General features: G+C 35.7%; 1 protein-coding gene across 1 annotated transcript in view; it reads left to right on the forward strand.

Annotated features, from left to right (window-relative positions):
• The window catches only part of ROBO1 (roundabout guidance receptor 1), a 542,241-nt gene that overhangs the window by 464,514 nt on the left and 59,618 nt on the right, over positions 1 to 18,109 (forward strand). Inside the window, exons 8-9 of the mRNA XM_086611694.1 lie at positions 13,976 to 14,100; positions 16,007 to 16,178. Of these exons, the coding sequence (XP_086467820.1) occupies positions 13,976 to 14,100; positions 16,007 to 16,178 (297 nt within the window). The remainder of the gene's footprint in view (positions 1 to 13,975; positions 14,101 to 16,006; positions 16,179 to 18,109) is intronic.

An 18,109-nucleotide genomic window follows, 5' to 3' on the forward strand; every position in this document is an offset into this window, starting at 1 on the left:
CTGAAAGTCCGTCCCTGGAACCAGTGGATTTCTCTCTTTCTCTAGCATTAAGCAAGTTGGATATATTTATTTTGTATGTATGTGATATATATGTAAGATACTTTTCATGTTCTCATGGAGATTTCTATTACATGATTTGCTTAGTTTTATGCCTTGAAACAAGACTCTAGAAATAATAATATTATATACAATTTAATTGAAGCCCATGTTCCTGGCATACAAAATTATAAAAAATGCATGCCTTAGAACTTCAATTCTAAAAGAGAATTAGTTTTACCGTTAATGGAAACAGAAGTAGGATTTCTTCAAGAATGTGAAAATTTCACATTTAATCATAAAAATGGTTTTAAGTAAATCTAACAACGAAAGGTTATATATGTTTCTCCCTACTTCCATTTCCTTCGCTCCCATTTGCAGTACTTAATTCAACTTTTTTAACACCTAATTTTATAGTAAGTTTATAATTAATGCTAAAATGAGCTTTACTTTCTGATAAAAGTGGAAATTATGGCTCCAGTGGAAGTCCTGCTATGCAGTTGGCCAAGAACCATCATAGCAATGGCAGTGTAGTTGCTTCTCAGCAGGAGTTAAAAGAGAAACACATCAAGTAGGTCAGTTGACTTGAGGACTTCACAAGAATACTACCAACACCTCGGCTGTTGGTGACTGTCGGTCCGTCACTACCAGGTTGGTAGTGAACATCACTCCTCAAACTTTGAGTTCTTAGCTCTTCTTCCTCAAGCAGTGGTTCTGGAGAAGCTCACAATGCTTGTTACAGTGCACTGCCTGATATGCACCTAAACATGCAGCAGCAGTGACTGAGCTGTAAAATGTACGTTTTGCCACTAAGCATACTCAGTTTTATTGGTTTGACAAGAAAAAAGAATTCCTGTGGAAATTACCCTGACCAATTCATATTTTACATTGGTGATCTTTGATATCAAGATTTTTTAGCTTATGATGTCATTAATTTTAGGGTTAACAAAGCTTGTCTGCAAGGTGGGTAGTGAGCAGAACTTTTGATAAGTGACTCTAGCTGTGATTTTGCTGTACTAGTCAACTGACAAGGAATTTTAATCTGAAAATGTGGCACATGCTTCGGGTCTGGAATTTCCTCCTCCTTCCACCCTCTCTTTGTGCAAAGTATCTTCAAGGCATGCTGCAAAAGTCCTCTATTTGATAAGGCTTCTGGGTAGGACTGAGAATACCACCTGGAATGAATAGGAATAGGATTTGCTCTTTTATCTGTCAGATATGATATAAATGTTTCCACTAAGTCAGGCCGCTGGTACACGTTGTAAGTTTGCTGTAAATGTAATTACTTTATAGACGTCTAAGCTACCTACATTCAAATAACAAAGACAAAATCCAGATTTTTATGGGGTTACAGAAGTGCTGTTGAGGTATATGGTGGTTCTTATGCTTCACAGTGTCATGGGTGAATTTAACGACTTGAATTTTAAAGCTAGGATTTGAGTTTAAGTCTGAGCTTGTTTACATGGTCTCTTTAAGTTAGTATTTCTCTTTTTGAAAGAACTAATTTTAGGCCATATTTTATCTTCGGTCCTCATGAAAGAGGAAGGAAGAGTAGTGATCGTTGTATGAACTTCAAGATTTCTTTAATTAATAACTTTTGGCAGGATGAACGAGAGAAACCATCTCTTGAGATTTGTATAGCTTTAAAGAAACAGCCCTTTCTCCCTTAATGACTGCTGTAAAATATGACAGCACTTCAGATTTCTATCAAGCATCTGAGGAGTTTGACTGCCAGTATTTCTGGTGAAAGAATATAAATCTTAAAAGTTAATCAGAAGGAAATGAGGAAACTATCTGAAGAAGAGATTAGTGCCCTGAAGGTGCTTGTTCTCCTGATGCAAGTGATGAACACTGAGATTCCTGAAGCGTTTCTAAAATATAGGTAAAAGAAGGAATCAGTAAATATTTCAGCAAATTATTTTTTTCAAGTGATTTATAGTTGCTTCAAATCCATGTAACATATTTCAATAAATAACTGCTTCTATGGTTTTTAAATGGAGTTTTATTTTTTTTGCATAGAGTCTCACAACAGTGAGAGCAATTGCTTACAGGGAAATAAGTCTTAAAAACTTTTGAGATACCTTTGTGCAATTTAGTACTTCGAAAGAACGACTTGAGACAGATGTTTCTGAGCAAGTAGAGCAGAAGGAGTCCAAATAATTTGGAGAAACATTACTACAAAAATAAGTTGAAGCTAGAGGCTTTCTCCTGCTCAAATGGTTTTATGTACTGTAAAGTTCTTAAAAATTCTACCTTTTAATCACTCGCTGCAGAGAACTGAAGGAAGTAGATTTGTGTAGCATACTTTAGGACTCAATTAAAAAGTAGCAAACAAAATCTAAAGACTGTTTTCTAGTGCCTGCAATTTCCTAAATCCCATTGCTAGGGGAAAATCAATTGGTTTTGTATCATGCTTCACTGTTGCAGATTTTATTTTGTGGCTGCTGTTCTAAAGATAACATTTCAATAATTCTGCCTTTGGAACAGACAAAGTAGAATTTTACTACAAGTTGTTGAGTTTGCACATTTTTGGTTTTATGTATGAAATTAAATAGAGTGCAAGGAATAATGATTTTCATTGGTTGTTCATTAAACATTTCTTCTGCTGTATGTTCATTCTGCAATAAACCTAGGCTTTATTAAATTACGCTAAATATCCATAAAAGGGTAATGCACACTTTATTTTTGCCTTGCTTATAGCCTGTAAGTAATTTTCATAAGGACTATACAGTGTTTATTAGTGTACTCTCTTATTTTTTGTTAGTTTACATGCATCATTAAAATCAGTCCTCTCTGAATTGTTTTTTGACAGAAAAATTGCTGACTTACAATAACAGTGCATTCAAACATTATTTTGATAAGCTGTTTTGAGTACCATTTTTTACTATGAATTATGTTTTGTTTGAACACTAAGATATGTTATTGTTAGGTGCTGAATAACACTCAAGAACTGGTGATACAGTATCTTGCAGTCTTTATACGTGAACTACATCACCTAGTAGGCTCGGTATCAGAATTGTCCCGTGCAAGAAAAAACCTCGGTCTTCAAGTTAAACTGCTAAATATCAAGTATGCTCACGTTGTTTTCTGCGGGAGATATCTTCATGCCGCTTATATTGCTACGGCCACACATTAATTCCCAAAGTTTGAGATGAATTTTTTTTTGCCATTTGAGTATAGAATAAGGATGAGAGGATTAAGAAACAAAAACACAAAGCTGTCTGGATGGACATCAGGTTGCTTATCTTGTTCTCACAATGTCCTACACTCTCTAAACACAGCATTGAAGGGGATTCTGTTCTCTTTGCATCTTTCAGTAGCATAATGTGAGCTCACATATGACTTGCCTCTCCTCAAATCAAACAACCGCTCTCTCTTTTGAGACAGTTAATGTAACACATTGATACTTGAGTCTTGGTATAGACAAAGAAGTCACCTGAGAGTTCTGCTATGGTCCAGTCTTCCACCAGCAAGGTCTGATGGCCTTTTCTGTACCTCTTCCTTCAGAGTTCTTGGGTGCTCAGATCTAGTCAGTTTTTTTTCTCAAAGAGTGCTACTAACCAAGCTGAAGATTTAACCTCAAAACATGTTTGTTAATATCCCTAGACCGTCAGAGCTGCAGGAACACTTTTGTTTCAGACTACTAGCAATTTTTTATAGCATTATCGTCTTTTGGCAGAGGTGAGCCACTGCTTCACTGTATGAAAATCAGGCTGCGTCTCTGAATTATTTTATTTTTGCAAATTTGCTTAAGCAGCTCGTTCCCTTTTCTACCTCCATCACATTAAAAATTACAAGTACCTGATGGCTAATTCCATCTTACATAGAATTCTTATATGTTGTATTTTTTGCTACCTATAACTGAAATTTATTAATGTGTCATGGTTACCTTCTAGATAACTATCAAAAAAAGTAAGTTCAGGTATTAGTGTCTCATATGTAGACTCAAGTTGTCTGTATGTGGGGTGTATAATGTCCTCATAAAAAGAAGTCCAGTCTTTTGAAGTAGTATCTATTTCAGTTGACAGTACTCCTTACTGAGTATTGCATGTCCAAAATAACATTTTTTAATGGTCAAAAGTTACTTCACTGTAGAGATTTATTGTCCTTCCATTTTTAGTGTGTGTTTGGTATCCATTGATCATGGGGCTTTGTGCACTTTTCATAAATAGCTTTAACTTATTATAAGAAGGTTGCTATGGATTTCAAGTACTTCTTTCCAAGAAAACCGTGCTATCATAAACAGCTGGGGAAAAAATGCCATTCCGTTGGATCCACTGTAAGTCAAAAAGTGCAGTAGGAAGTTCCTAAGAATTATTCAAGTAATATCCAGCTACATAATCTTCTTGTACTTCTGCAAGGCTTATTTAAAATTCATCTATCTTTTTTCACCCTCGTAAAAGGCTTTAGTATAAATATTTGTAGCCATGACTACTTAGATTGCAACAGCGCCCAAAATTACCTCAGTTCTTTTTAAACACAGGGGAAGACAACTCTTCTTCTAAAAGGGGAGCCGGGGAAACAGGACTCCACAGTTTACTGCATTACTCTAGTTTTTAAATAAATGGAATTAGAGTTATCCTAAGTGTGCTCTCTAAATTGTATTTGGTTTATAGGATGGCTTAGGAGGACACAGAGCAAGGAAGAGGGAGGGGAGACTAGGAGAGGAACTTCTGGAAGAACTTAAATCCCTCTCTCCCTCTCTCTGTCTTCTAACCCCCATATTTCATATTTCTCTTGTCACCTCAGGGCAATGACTACAGGATTTATAAATGTTTTAACTTGCATACTACATGTATTAACCGGAGAAGCGCTACCTCTTAAAACCACACTGCAAAGTGTGTTTCCATATTTTTGAGTTTTATCATAGAAATCTTCATTGAATCCTGCAGAAGGAGAGATTATGAACTTTCTTATTTTGTGGCTAGTATCAGCAAAATCAGTTGCAAATCAAAAAATCTCATGTGAACACCTTTCACACACTGTTCTCTTCCCACAAATTTTTGCAGTAGATTCCTGCACATGTGCACACACACTTATAGTCCTTTTCATCTTGACCTTTTAAATGTTTTAAAGGGAAGATTCATTAGCCTGCTATGAAACAGACATTAAGATTATATAGTTCCACGACTGAGACACAGCTGAGAGACAGATTTTACTGCCCAGCTCCATCAATTAGAGTTGAGGAGGGAAACACCTCTCAGCCTAGATTAAATCTCAAAATGGCCAGAAATCCTCAAGAAGTCAAAAAACCAATTGGTAGCTCCTGAAAACAGAATGGCACCTAAGCAGGAGGTTTGGTTAATGCACAGATCTTGTGCTGTTTGTCGGCAGAGAGTGGAGTTTAAGCCGCCAAAAAGGGTAGAGAAGCTTAGTGACATTTTAACGCCGATAATGGAACCAACAAACTCATTGCCTGTTGCTCCTGCCGCAGAGCTGAGAACAGCTTCCTACAGGAGAGAGAATCCTTGATTTTGAGTCAGCTGAGAAGGCAGCTGTCAGCCCGCCGATACCCTAAGAGCGGCACTTTCCCCTAAGGCACAGACTCTGGCCAGCCTGAGTTACTGCCCAGCACATGAGAAGTCTTCTCTATTTGGACTCCTAACAGATGAGGCAATGCAGGTCAATCATAAACAATCATAAATAAATACGTAAAAATAAAGACTGATTGGGAAGTTATGTCAAGGAACACAGCAGCTAATTGATGCTGAGATTTTCTCCTTACTGGCTGTTCAGTGCATGAGTCTGAAACATTGTTACCGGTTTCTAGGTTTCTGCAACTTCTAAAGATGATCTTGCTATCAGAACTGTTTTTTCTCATATCAATTGACTGCTTTCTTTCTTAATTTTGTATTCTTACTTATAGTAAATACCATTATAAAAAAGCAATGAATCTGTTTCTTTTCCAGTTAGATTCTGTCTTCTTGCCTTCGGTAACTTTGAAGTTACCGCAATCACTTGTTCTTTAAACTTCAGAAGTGCTTATCTGACACATCAACAGCAATCCAAAACAGAATTTTTCCAGTCATCGTAAGTGTAATACACCATGATCACTCCCTTGCTGGGAGTTTGGAATTACAAGTCATCACTTTTGATTTGAAACATCAAAAATCTCATGTAAACATTTTGCCTCAACTATGTGGTTGTGACATGCTTTTTGCCAGACTGTTAGACCTTGCCTCAGAAGTTTGTACTGCACTATATCACCCTTTGTGCTCTAGGACTGTGGAAACATTCATGGTGCGTAAGGGTGTCTCAGTCTGGTCTTACATGTGATTTTATCAGAAAATCTGGGAAAATATGCATTATTTATATATGCGTCTAGACCTCAAGATGTGACAGCTGAAAATAGAGAGACCAATGAGGATGAAAAGCGATACACCTCAATTCTTTTGTATAGTACCCGGTATTATTTTCCCGTATTTTTCACAGGTTGAAGCCAGGAGACAGCTGAATGGCAGCATTTATATGTTTTCAGAAAAAGAGATGTTGGTCTTTGTTTATTTCTCTGTAGAAAGTGATACTTTCCACAAATGACTGCAGAGATGTGCATATCAAGGATATTGGGTGTTTCAGATTGCTTTGATAAGAACAAATAGCCTACAAATCACTAGAAGGGAAATGAAACATGGCACATTGTCTTAAACTATCTCCCTTGATAATAGTTTTTGCAAAATATCAACATAAATTTCTGGTAGTCATGTTGCAGAACGACATTCAATGGTCCTTTTACAGATGCTTGAAGGTAAAAAGTAGTTAATTAGATTTCAGAATTTAGCAGGCTTAGTCATGAAACATATTTATCAGCCGAAAAGATTGACAGCTTTTTAGCTAAGTATTTGTTTTAATTAAGGAAGGAATTGGAAAATAAAATTGTTCAGAATTTCTTCATTATTTTAAGAAGTGAGCAGTCAGAATTTGACCAGTTTGCTAAATGTATTCAGACTCTCACATTTCCTTTGCATGTAACTCTAGTACACAAATTTTCTCTACCCACTCATTTCAGACAGAGATTATGAACAGTGGGTTTCTCACTCACTCATTTAATACAGAGCTTAAAACCAGCTGAGTTTCAGCCATTCTGTAGAACTGCAATGTTCCGTGACAGATAATGTAGCTATCTCTCTGCTGTCTCTGTTGCTAGCTCTGGTGTTCCTCCTCTCACACAGTCTAGTCTCTATCTGACCAAATCCATCAGAAATGCCTGCGCTCCTGAGCTGTGCTCTCATGTCCGGCACATAGGCTCCTACTCAGATCCCATCTCCTTCCTTTCAGTTTGTTTCTGCAGGCATATTCAACCTCTGGTATTTTTCACTTGAACTGGGATTAATGTGTCACAAAATTAATTGAATGCAATCTAAATTTCATTGTGACTGCTATTTCCTAGGTTAAGCATTTGGCCAAGGATTTATACGGAAGCTAAAGATTATATATGAGCTTGATGGTTGTACGTAATTATTGGCCTGAAGATTGTGTTTGTTTCATTTCTCTGCTGTAGAATTATACTTTCCTGCATCTTCTATAATAGCCTCTATATACTGTAAGGGTATGAAGAAGTCCTTGAAGATGTGACGATTTTTATTTAAATAATCAAAAATGAAACATCTTGAGCTTAAGTCAAAAGTGTTCAGCTTTTGTCAGCTGAATAGCAAGATATGTTCTGAGCACCTGGAAGGCATTTGTAAATAATCAGTCAGAACAATAATTAATGAGTATTAACTACACAGAACTAAATACTGTTTAGTAATTAAGTACTACCTTGAATCTCAGATCTCAAAAGGGCATTATTAGTATAAATGAATGAAAATCTCTGTAATTGTACTCTTTTTGAGATAGATATTTATTACCACAGCTTTCAAGAATAGGGTACTCGAAGTTTATAGCTTGTCCCATATCATATTAAGAAATAGAAAATTTTTAATTAGAAATCTCTAATATTCAATTCTAAATATAAGGAAACCAATGCGTTATAGAGAAACACCAGATCAACACTTGCATTCATCTTTGAGAGAAAAATTACAAAATGTGTTATTTAGAGAGACAGGCATTACATATGGTATGTTGACGTTTCAGCCTGAGAGGCTGAGAGGATGGTGATTGCTCAGCTTGGAGAAGAAGGGGCTTTGAGGGGAACATAACAGCCGTCTCCAGTACCTACAGGGAGGTTGTTGGTAAGATGGAGCTGGGCTTGTCACAGTGGTGCATGGAGGGAGGACAAAAGACAATGGATATAAGCTGAAACAAGAAAGATTGAGGCTGCATATAAGGAGAAATTTCTTCACTGGGTAGACAGTTAAGCAGTGGAACAGGTTGCGCGGAGAGGCTGTGCATTCTTAGTCCTTGGAAGTTTTCAAGACCTGACTGGATCAAGCCCTGTGCCACCTGGTCTCACCCAGTAGCTGACCCTGCTTGAGCAGGAGGTGGGACTAGACACCTCCCGAGGTTGCTTTCCAACCTGATTATCCTATGACCCTACAGTACTATGTTTACCAAATAGTTGCTCCATTAACATCTGGCAACTATACTAGTCTGTAGTTCAAGTTCTAAAACTGCAAATTCCTACTCCTGCAAGTGCATTTAGTAATACCAATAGTCCCAGTGAGGCTGATAGGATTGCTGGCAAGAATAAGGCATTAAAAGATCACGTCGCTAGGCTGGAAACCACTTCTCTTTTGGTTTTTGTTCAGTGACTGGACATGACTTCCCTGAAAAAAACCTCGCATGTCAAGGAAATTATTCGAAAGGCAAAAATATTATTCCTTTGGTATTTGTGGTTTTACATGCTACCTTCCTGTCTTTACAAACAAGTTATTCCTCCTAATTGCCATGTGGAAAGCCATGATTAACGCAGGGGGAATTAATTTACTTTATAATTGAAAGTGCTGTCAAATAAAATGTGCCATAATAGAGGAAAAACTATTTCTCAGTTTTAGTAACCTTAGACATCAATACGATGTAAATCAAACTGCTAAAGTGGTCTTTGTTGTTGTTGCTATTGTTGTTCTTTTAAACCATGACATACCTCTGACAGAAGTGATTTAGGTTTTTCTATGAAATTTCACCCTTTGCTCTTGCTGCAAATTTGCCACCAGTATGATGCCCTGTTTCTACAAGAATTTGTTTTCATGTATCAGTATATCCTCTGTTTTTACAGGTGGGCAAAAAAATACATTTGCTTCACAGGGTTATTTTTGACCTATGATACCAAATCATCTGGTAAAAAGAAAAGTAGAAATTCAGCACTTACAAGTTAATTTAATTTGAAGAAATGTAATTGAGCAACCAAGACAACTTTCTATCTGTTAGAATTTTCAGGTGAGCTTTCATTAGAGGGCTTAGGCAGCTTTGCATTGCTACCAAGAAGGCTGAACTGTTCTCTTTTTGGCACTGCTCGAATAATGGAAAATTGGTAATTTATAGTTACTTTCTCTATGCAAGAATTGCTCCCTTCTCTTATCAGGCTATTTCATGTAGAGTATGAGTTGTGTTTTATGGAGAAGCATTTCTAATTCCAGAGCAGGTCAAATGGTAATTGCAAGTTTAGTAGGGGGCTTTTCAGTTAAAAAGGAGCAGTTACTGTATAATGTACTTACACACGATCAAAAGCAGGTAGGAGCTGAGTCTTGGGGACGAGTATATTTCTCTCAGGAATTCTTGTGTATCATTTCTTGGCCTTCCCTCTTACAAATCATAGACTTGCCAAGACAATCTGAGTGGAATGATCTGTGCTGATTTTCTCTTTGAGAAATGCTGAACCCACAAACTTAAAGAAGGCTAACGTACATCCAGAATACTTCCTTCAAACTGAAAATCAAAACTTTGAAAAATGATAATCTCAACTTCCTCTGTTTTGTATTATTTCTTTAAAAACCGTCTCTAATAACATAAAAACCAAATTCTGTTTGATCTGGTTTTGGCACATTCAGTTGCAACTTCTTGGCTTCAACATGATCCAAATTCCAGTATTATATCTGATTCTCTTTTTGCTTCATTTTCTTAATACACCTGGAGTCTTCTGTATTTATTTGAACAGTGAGCCAGTATTCCTTATGCTTAATGAATTTTGGCAGACTGGATATTATTGGTTTCCTCCATGTGTTTTATTAGGGGATGATGTATTGCAGGTGCTTACCTACTCGATATGAAAGTGTGCCCTACTGAACAGTAGTTGTTTTACTCTCAACATAAAGCGATAAGACCAAAGTGTTGAAGGGCTTGGTATTTGCAACAGGCATTAAAAAAAATCCGTATTTCTGGACTTTACTGTAGTTATCTTATACCAAGTACCTTTTTTTTCATTGACTTTTTTGACAGTGTCTGTGTATATTTTAGAAATCCATTATTTTTACATTTTTATTTTCAATCTGTTCTTTCAATTAGTGATATGTGGTTGGAATGCTTTTTAACATACCTTTCTTCTATAAGCGAAATTTGCCTGCCAGGATCTGTGCCATTTCAAAGGTTATGAAAATTTTCAACTGTAGTTGAAAGATAATTTAATAGATGATTTTTCCACTAGGAATTTTCTCTTGAGAAATATAATGTTTTGCAATAAATCTGTTTTTTAATAAAGTGAAATTGGGGTTTGGGGTGGGAGGGAAGAAAAGGTTTGAGAAACTTTTAATTTTTATTGTGTTTAGTTTGTATTTGCAGTTTAATACTGAGCATTATGACCTTGATACAGCAATCTTATACTGAAAAGATTGATGTGTGGGCTAAATACCTCAGCATATTATTAATTATTTAATAAACTTCCTGTGTAATAGTTCTCAGCCTCAGAAAATTATTTTCCGTTTGTAGATGTTTGGGTGCTTTAGAAAGGGTGTAAATGTCACTGTTCCATTTACTGGAGTTATCAAGTTAATTTTACCATGGAAAGCTCCTGATGCAAAGAAGGAATGGTAATATGAAAAAAAGAAATTTTAGAGGTTACACAAGAGTTCATTTGAAAGACTTGGAGTAGAACCCAGGTTGCCTCACCATTATTTTATTCTGTTGCCCTTTTTCCTCTACAGGAAATTTCCTCTTCAACATTGGATAGAGACTTCTGTTTAAAAATAAAATAAAAAAATTAGAGTTTGACATTTTTAACCTATTTTTCATATTTCAGAATATATGTGTGCTTTCTAAGGTCCTTATCAAGGATCTTTTTTTTTTTTAATTTTGCTTTATTTTTTATTTTGTTTCATGTCTATTCAATTTTATTTATTCCATGTTTTCTTTTTGTTTTGTTTTTGTTTTTAGTTGTGTCTGGTAAGTTGAAATTTTATTGGCCATCTTCTAATCATCGTATCACTGTGACGGGAACTTCTCCTCCCCTTCCCATCCATCCCCTTCCATGTCCTTCAACCAGTCAGCTCCCATCTTTTACTTGTTACTGACAAGACACATCGCACAGAATAAATTCTGCATGAAGTATGGGTAACTTAATGGCAAAGAGAAAGGTAATGGGTTGCTAACTTTCTGTTTTTACATGATGTAACAAGTCAAATCCTAATGTCTTCTTTCTTCAGTGACTGCATTAGTTGAACTTCAAAGTGTTCTATAAAGAATTGTTTTTGTTTTAAAAATCTCAAGGATAAAAGTTGTTCTTTCCTAAAGTGAATTATTATTTCAGCATCTTTTACAGTATGTTAATCACATAGCACATGTATGTGACCCAAGGTGTGAAAGCAAAGTGAAGTTAAAAAAAAGGCGGTAAACATTGAATGGAACTTTATTATTAAGTTTCACTTAACCTTGTTTTCATTCTTCTGACATTGAAGCTAATAGGATTTTTATTATTTGTCTGAATATAGCAATAGATTTAGAATACTACATATATGGATATTATGCATATATATTTAGAATAATATGCATACAAAATGCATATTTAGAATAATATCTAGAGAGAGACACAAACTTACTTACATTTTATAAATTCTGGCATGATTACCTAAAAGACTGAATTTCCTCTAGTTTTTTGTGTTCTGTGGTCCCTGAACGGTCGTCTTCAGGTACTGGAATGACAAGCATTCAGCTATTTCTCTGCTGGTCAGAACTATTTTAATCTCTTTATAGTGGTACCTATTCTCAAGTTTAATGAAATCTGAAATTTTGTAAATCCTGTGCACAGGCACAGGATTTAGAAACCAGCAGTTCTATTTTGGGTGGCATTGTGTCACAGACTAGTACAGTACCAGCCAAGCCCTAAATTTAACTATATGCTAAATTTATTCTTGTTATTAGAATTCAACAGCATAACAAAGGTGCTTCACCCTCATCTCCATTTTCCCCATCATACCTTACAATCCCATGGCAAACCCCCAACAGTTTCATCTTCCCTTCTAAATTAAATATGCTGTCATGTCAAAATCTTCCCACATCTTCTTGCAGGATATTGGTTGAACGTTTCAGAGCTAAATGTTTTGAAGTCTGCTAATTACTGTAGGTCTGCCTCACCTTCACTTTGGGTAGTTTCTTATCTAAGAAAATTCTAGGAAAGGTAGAATTTGCATCCAAACGTGAATAATAATATGTTGTGCTTTAAAAATTCCTCAGAAAGCAGGAGGGTTGTAGGAAGAGTATATTCTGATATGAACTCAATAGGGAGCAGAAACACAAGGCATGAGGGAACAGATGACTGAAAGCAGTGGCACATGTGAATGCTGAAAGCAATTTTTTTAGAAAGCACTTTGAGTGTTATTGAATTCATTCTAGATAAATCCACAATTACTTGATTTTTTATAAAACACATTCAGTAATATCTTTAAATTATATGATTCACACTCTTTTTAAAGGAAAATCTTGTAAATACTAAAATGTTTGAAAGAAAAAAAAAACGAAAAACTGCACATCAAAAACATTTGAGTTATTAAAGTTGGATTCAAAACATCCCCTTTATTCTCAACCCAAAGAAGAGGGAAAGAATAATTAGGACAGATGATCAGAAGGAACTGGACTTTCATTTAATGCATATTTTTCTAGAAGTGAGAGTTAACCGCCTATAAAACGATATATTTTTTTTCTACACTAACCCTATCAAGATATCTAATGCTGTCATCTATTCTGATTTTTTTTTTTTTTGTGACTGACATGATTTTTTGACATTCTATTTACTACTGGATGAAGGGGTTCTTGAAGTCTGCATAAATTGAACAGTTTGGACAATGCTGGCAGTATTTATAATATTAGGCTGAGCAGATGTTTCAAATTTGCCTTCATTTGCATATAAGTTTTGTTTGAACATGCCCTTGCCTATGTAAATGAGGAAAGCATTTAGCTCTGCTGTTCTTTAAATTCATTCCTCTTCAGTAACTGGACTGCAAATTTTAAATGGTTATAATTTGTTCAATAGTATTTCTGGGACTTTTGACTTAAAACTTTTTTGAGACCCTGACTACATCAAAAGTCTCTTATATAAGCAATTAAGGATTTTTTCTCTCCTCAGCTTTCCTAAGTCAAAGATGATGACTTTTGTGCATATAAGCCATGAATTTAAATAGTTATTCAGCAATGTTTATTGCAGCCCTTGACAAAGTGGGGGCCTGTGGGCCAGTTGTCCCTCAAAGATTTCTCCGTTCTGACTTGCAGCCGTGCGTCTCCTCTAAAAACCAGGTTGTAACAAATCTGTTCATATCCATGACTGTTACTCTGCAAGTTGTCTCATTAAGTTGGTGGGACTCACTTCCTCGTATCAGTGGCCACTAATAAAAGCAAGTGATCCACAGTCAGATTTTTTTAACTGGGAGGTCCAGCAACAGAAAAGATGATCTGAATGATGCTGAAGCTCTGGCTGTTAGACACTGATGTATCTGTGTGCTGCCTCTTCATGTTAAAGAAACTTAACTATTCTGGTTTGCACCATTTAAAGTCAGTAGGCAAATTGTGCTTTCAAATAGGCTACCTTTGGTCTTCGGATAGTAGCGTGATTTATTTTTTTTCGGTATTTTCCTTTCAGAGCCTCCACAATTTGTTGTAAAGCCTCGAGATCAGGTAGCTGCACTTGGGAGAACGGTGACTTTCCAGTGTGAAGCAACTGGAAACCCTCAGCCAGCCATCTTTTGGCGGAGAGAGGGAAGTCAGGTAAAACAAACTTTCTGTCCCTTCTTCCTGGCAGTTTCTTGAAAAGATGATGTCACATGAGAGAAAAAATACTTCAGTTATTGTTTTAAAGATGAGGAAAACGGGTCTAGAGCTTGGACATGCCAGATGTTTTTTCTCTACTTCTAAGTCACACGCATGCTATGTGATGACAGCTTTACTAAAAAGGATATCTATGTTTTGCTCAATCTCCTATTTTCTCCATGAATGTAAAAATAAATCTATGAAACAACTAGAAACATTCCATGTTTCACTCCTATGAAAATCTTTTTCACCTCACAGGGATAACTTTTAAGATATGAAGAGATGACTAATGCTGAAGTTGGTTTGAACTCCCAAACACTCCCAAATTTTCAGAAAGTTTATGGGACAGCTATTAGTTTATTAGTGCCAAACTCACGTTTGTGTGAGTGTGGCAAATGAAACCATTTGCTGTGTTGGTCTCCATTACTGCATGAGTAGGACACTAGTTTGGGACTAAGGATATCCACTTTTCACTCAGTTGGCTGACAGGTCATACCTGAATAGGTCACTTTATCTCCCAGCTTCCTTTTTCGAATGAGAGGGAAAAATATTTTCAGCTTCTTTGTAAAGATCTTGAAAGCCAGTGGTGAAACACAATATAGCTCAGCAAAGGAATCACAGTTTTCTTTCAGAGTCATCTTTTGAAGGAGGGATGTGACACAAAGTATTCTTTATTGGAAGGAAAGAAGGAATATGGGCTTCTGGTTTTCCTGTGAATGAAGGAATGAATGGTACAAAAACATGACAGGGTTCTTTGTGTTACAAAACAATAGGGCAGAGAAATTGAGAATGCATAGAGATTGACTTCTTTACTCCATTTGCAACATTTCTGTCTAAATATCTATGTACAACTAGACTGCTAACCAAATTTAGATTATAATCTTCAATGGTACACCAGTATATTATGTTTATATTTTTGTATGGCATGGGTGGGGGTTTTTTTGGCCAACTGTTGTCTAGTACATTATTTTTCTTATTCATTTTTGACTTTACTGAGTGGTGACCACTTGTGATGATTGAGGGAACTGGAGGAGGATGTCAATGAATAGAGTTTGCCAATACTGAAGTAGAGGATGTTGTGTCCTGTTCCTTTGGATGATTTTTTGGAAATGCAAAATGTAGTTAAGTAAAAAAGAGAGATAAAAAACAGCCTCTGCAACCTTAAAGTATTCTCATTCACAAATTGTTCAGCCAGAGGTAGAAATTCGAAATCAGTATTTAGTGTAAAGGACTTGTATTATTTCGATTGCAGTTCTGATTTTTGACCAGTGTTGGTTAAAACTATGTACTTCATACTAAAACTATCTAAGTAGAAACTGACATAGGATTTAATTCTATATTATAAGGCTCGTTATAGAACACAAACACTATAATTAGGGAGACATAAAAAGCATCTATTTTTAAAAACGACTCCATTCTTAGGAATGCCAAAGTTAAGATACAAATAAGTAAACCAACATCTGCATTTAAATGAAATAAATAGAGTGCCCTGGCGTAAGTTCTGAAAAAGGGTCTTAAAGCAAATTACTTAGGTTCACCACAGTTGCTTGCACCATTACAGTGTCTGTAAATATCCCATCGTCACTAGTGCCTCTTAAATATTGACTATAGTGAGTGTTAGAGCAATCCCAAAAGATTTACACAATTATATGTGCATGTCTGCTCCCGTTTTATTGCAAAAAATCCTACAAAAGCTATTAACTTTGTGGTATAGACATGCTTAAGGTATGAAGAGCAGAATGTTTTATGTATGATGTGAAAAGATGAATTTGTTTATATATATATATATGTTAAAGTTAAGATTGTTGATGTTTGAATTTATTTAACCCTTCTTTTCCCATTTTCTTTCCTATACATCTTGTAGAATCTACTTTTTTCATACCAGCCCCCTCAGTCATCCAGCCGATTTTCAGTTTCCCAGACAGGTGACCTCACTATCACCAATGTCCAGAGATCTGATGTTGGATACTATATCTGTCAGACTTTAAACGTTGCAGGAAGTATCATAACAAAAGCCTACTTGGAAGTTACTGATGGTAATGATACATTTACTTTATCAATCCTAAGTTGGTTTTTTTTTATTTGAAGGCAGCAGTGGGATGATATGACACTACTTTGGTACCTGCTTTGCATGAATTTGCAGATTGCATGTGACTGAACATAAAAATCCTGTTTTGGCCATCTCTGTCATGGGTTTAAGGTCTTGGATATTGTGTAATGCAATATTTCAATTTTGTATTTAGTAACTATATTTCAATTCATGGATTTTTGTTCGAGCTGTTAATTTAACTGGCTCTTTTTTAGCTTCCTCCACTAGAATTAGCTTACTTTCAGATTGCTTGCTGTCTAGCTCTTTATCCCTATTATTGTGTGTCTGTTTGCTTAGCATCTCCATTTACCTGTTTTTTCCCTGGTGTTTTTTTTTTTTTTTGATATTGCTGTATAGCAAGGGAAAAAACCTCAATCTGTATGGAAGTCAATAGAATGAGATACAAATGAATATTATCATACATTCCTTTCAAGGAGCAGTTCGGACAAAATTTGAGATAAAAAAGCTCCAGGGAGCGTGACTGCAAGCAATAATATATGCTGGTATGAGGCCAACTTGCCAATTATCAGAAATACTTCATCTTTTTAATAGCAAAGAAACCCAGGAAAAGTAATAATTTTAGCACTTAGGCGGAAAGAGGGTAAGTGCAATCTGTGGAGAGACTTTGAGGAGAGGGAAGCAGTTGTCAGAGAAGAGTTTCCATAAACAAGGCCTTTGCCCTGTAGAAAACTTAGCAATAATGCAGTGCTAGAAACAGGCAGTGAACCTGGAGAATAAAATTGTTTATTTACACCTACTGAATTGAGAGTGCTTGGAGGAATAGCACTGTAACCTCTCTGGTTTCTCACAAGTGGTAAACCACATTTCTTAATCCGCTTTTATTCGTTTACCATTGGGAGAATGCTATGGCAAGATGAGAGATAAATTTTAAAAAGAAAATTAAGGACCTTAGCCTGAAGAGTTTTTCTCTTAATGACCTATGTCATCTGAACTTGGAAAAAATCTAATTCATTGAAATGTATTTCCTTTATTATGAATATAAGCTTTGCATTGATCTCATGGATAGTTGTTTTGTATAATGTCTTAGGAAAATAATTTTTTTTTGGTACTTTTATAAAAGCGAAGGCATGATATGCAGAATGATATCTTTGTATTTCTAAAGGTAATAGAAGTTTCCATCAACTTCAGTGGCACTTAAATTTGCCGTGTTTTTCAGTGGCATTAGATTTCTTCTGTAGAGCACAGATCGATCAACCTCTTACCATTGACAACTGCAAAGCTCTTTACAAACTTGTCAAAGTCAAATACAAAGTGTGAGTTAACTTATTTTGACTGTCTGAAAAGAAAGATACTAATGGCCTCACAGTGCATTGCTGTGCATTGCTACAGGTTGGGACAAGAAGTAAAGGATAAATTATGCAGTGGAAAACACAGAGTGTCATTTGAACATGCAAATGAAATTACGGTAGTTGGAATTTAGCCAAAACAAGGAGTACTAACACCCTGCCTGTTGTTACAAAAAGTAATTTAGAAATATCTGATGTTCACATATCCTCAGAACTTCGAGTTTATCTTTCAGCTGCCAAACCAGGTTTTAAGTTACTTATGCCCTCATGACACTATTGAACAGATTTATGTTATTTAAAGTTGTGACTGTTTTCAGATGATCAGTCCATGTCATGTTTGATGGTACAGGTAGAGAAGGTCACTGAAACACAGTAAGATAGCTTTTAGCTCTTTTTTTCATTATCGATTGAGTAATGGGAAAAAAAACCACCAAACATAGACAATCATTCTTCTTTCTGTGAATACTGAGACTGCTTTATACTTTTATACCTGCAGTTATAAAATAACCCATCAATAATATTTAATTTTCATTCTGTGAAAGATACATTAAAATTGATGCAGACACACTGT

The sequence above is a fragment of the Tauraco erythrolophus genome, chromosome 1 (genome assembly GCF_009769465.1).
Source record: "Tauraco erythrolophus isolate bTauEry1 chromosome 1, bTauEry1.pri, whole genome shotgun sequence".
NCBI lineage: Eukaryota > Metazoa > Chordata > Aves > Musophagiformes > Musophagidae > Tauraco > Tauraco erythrolophus.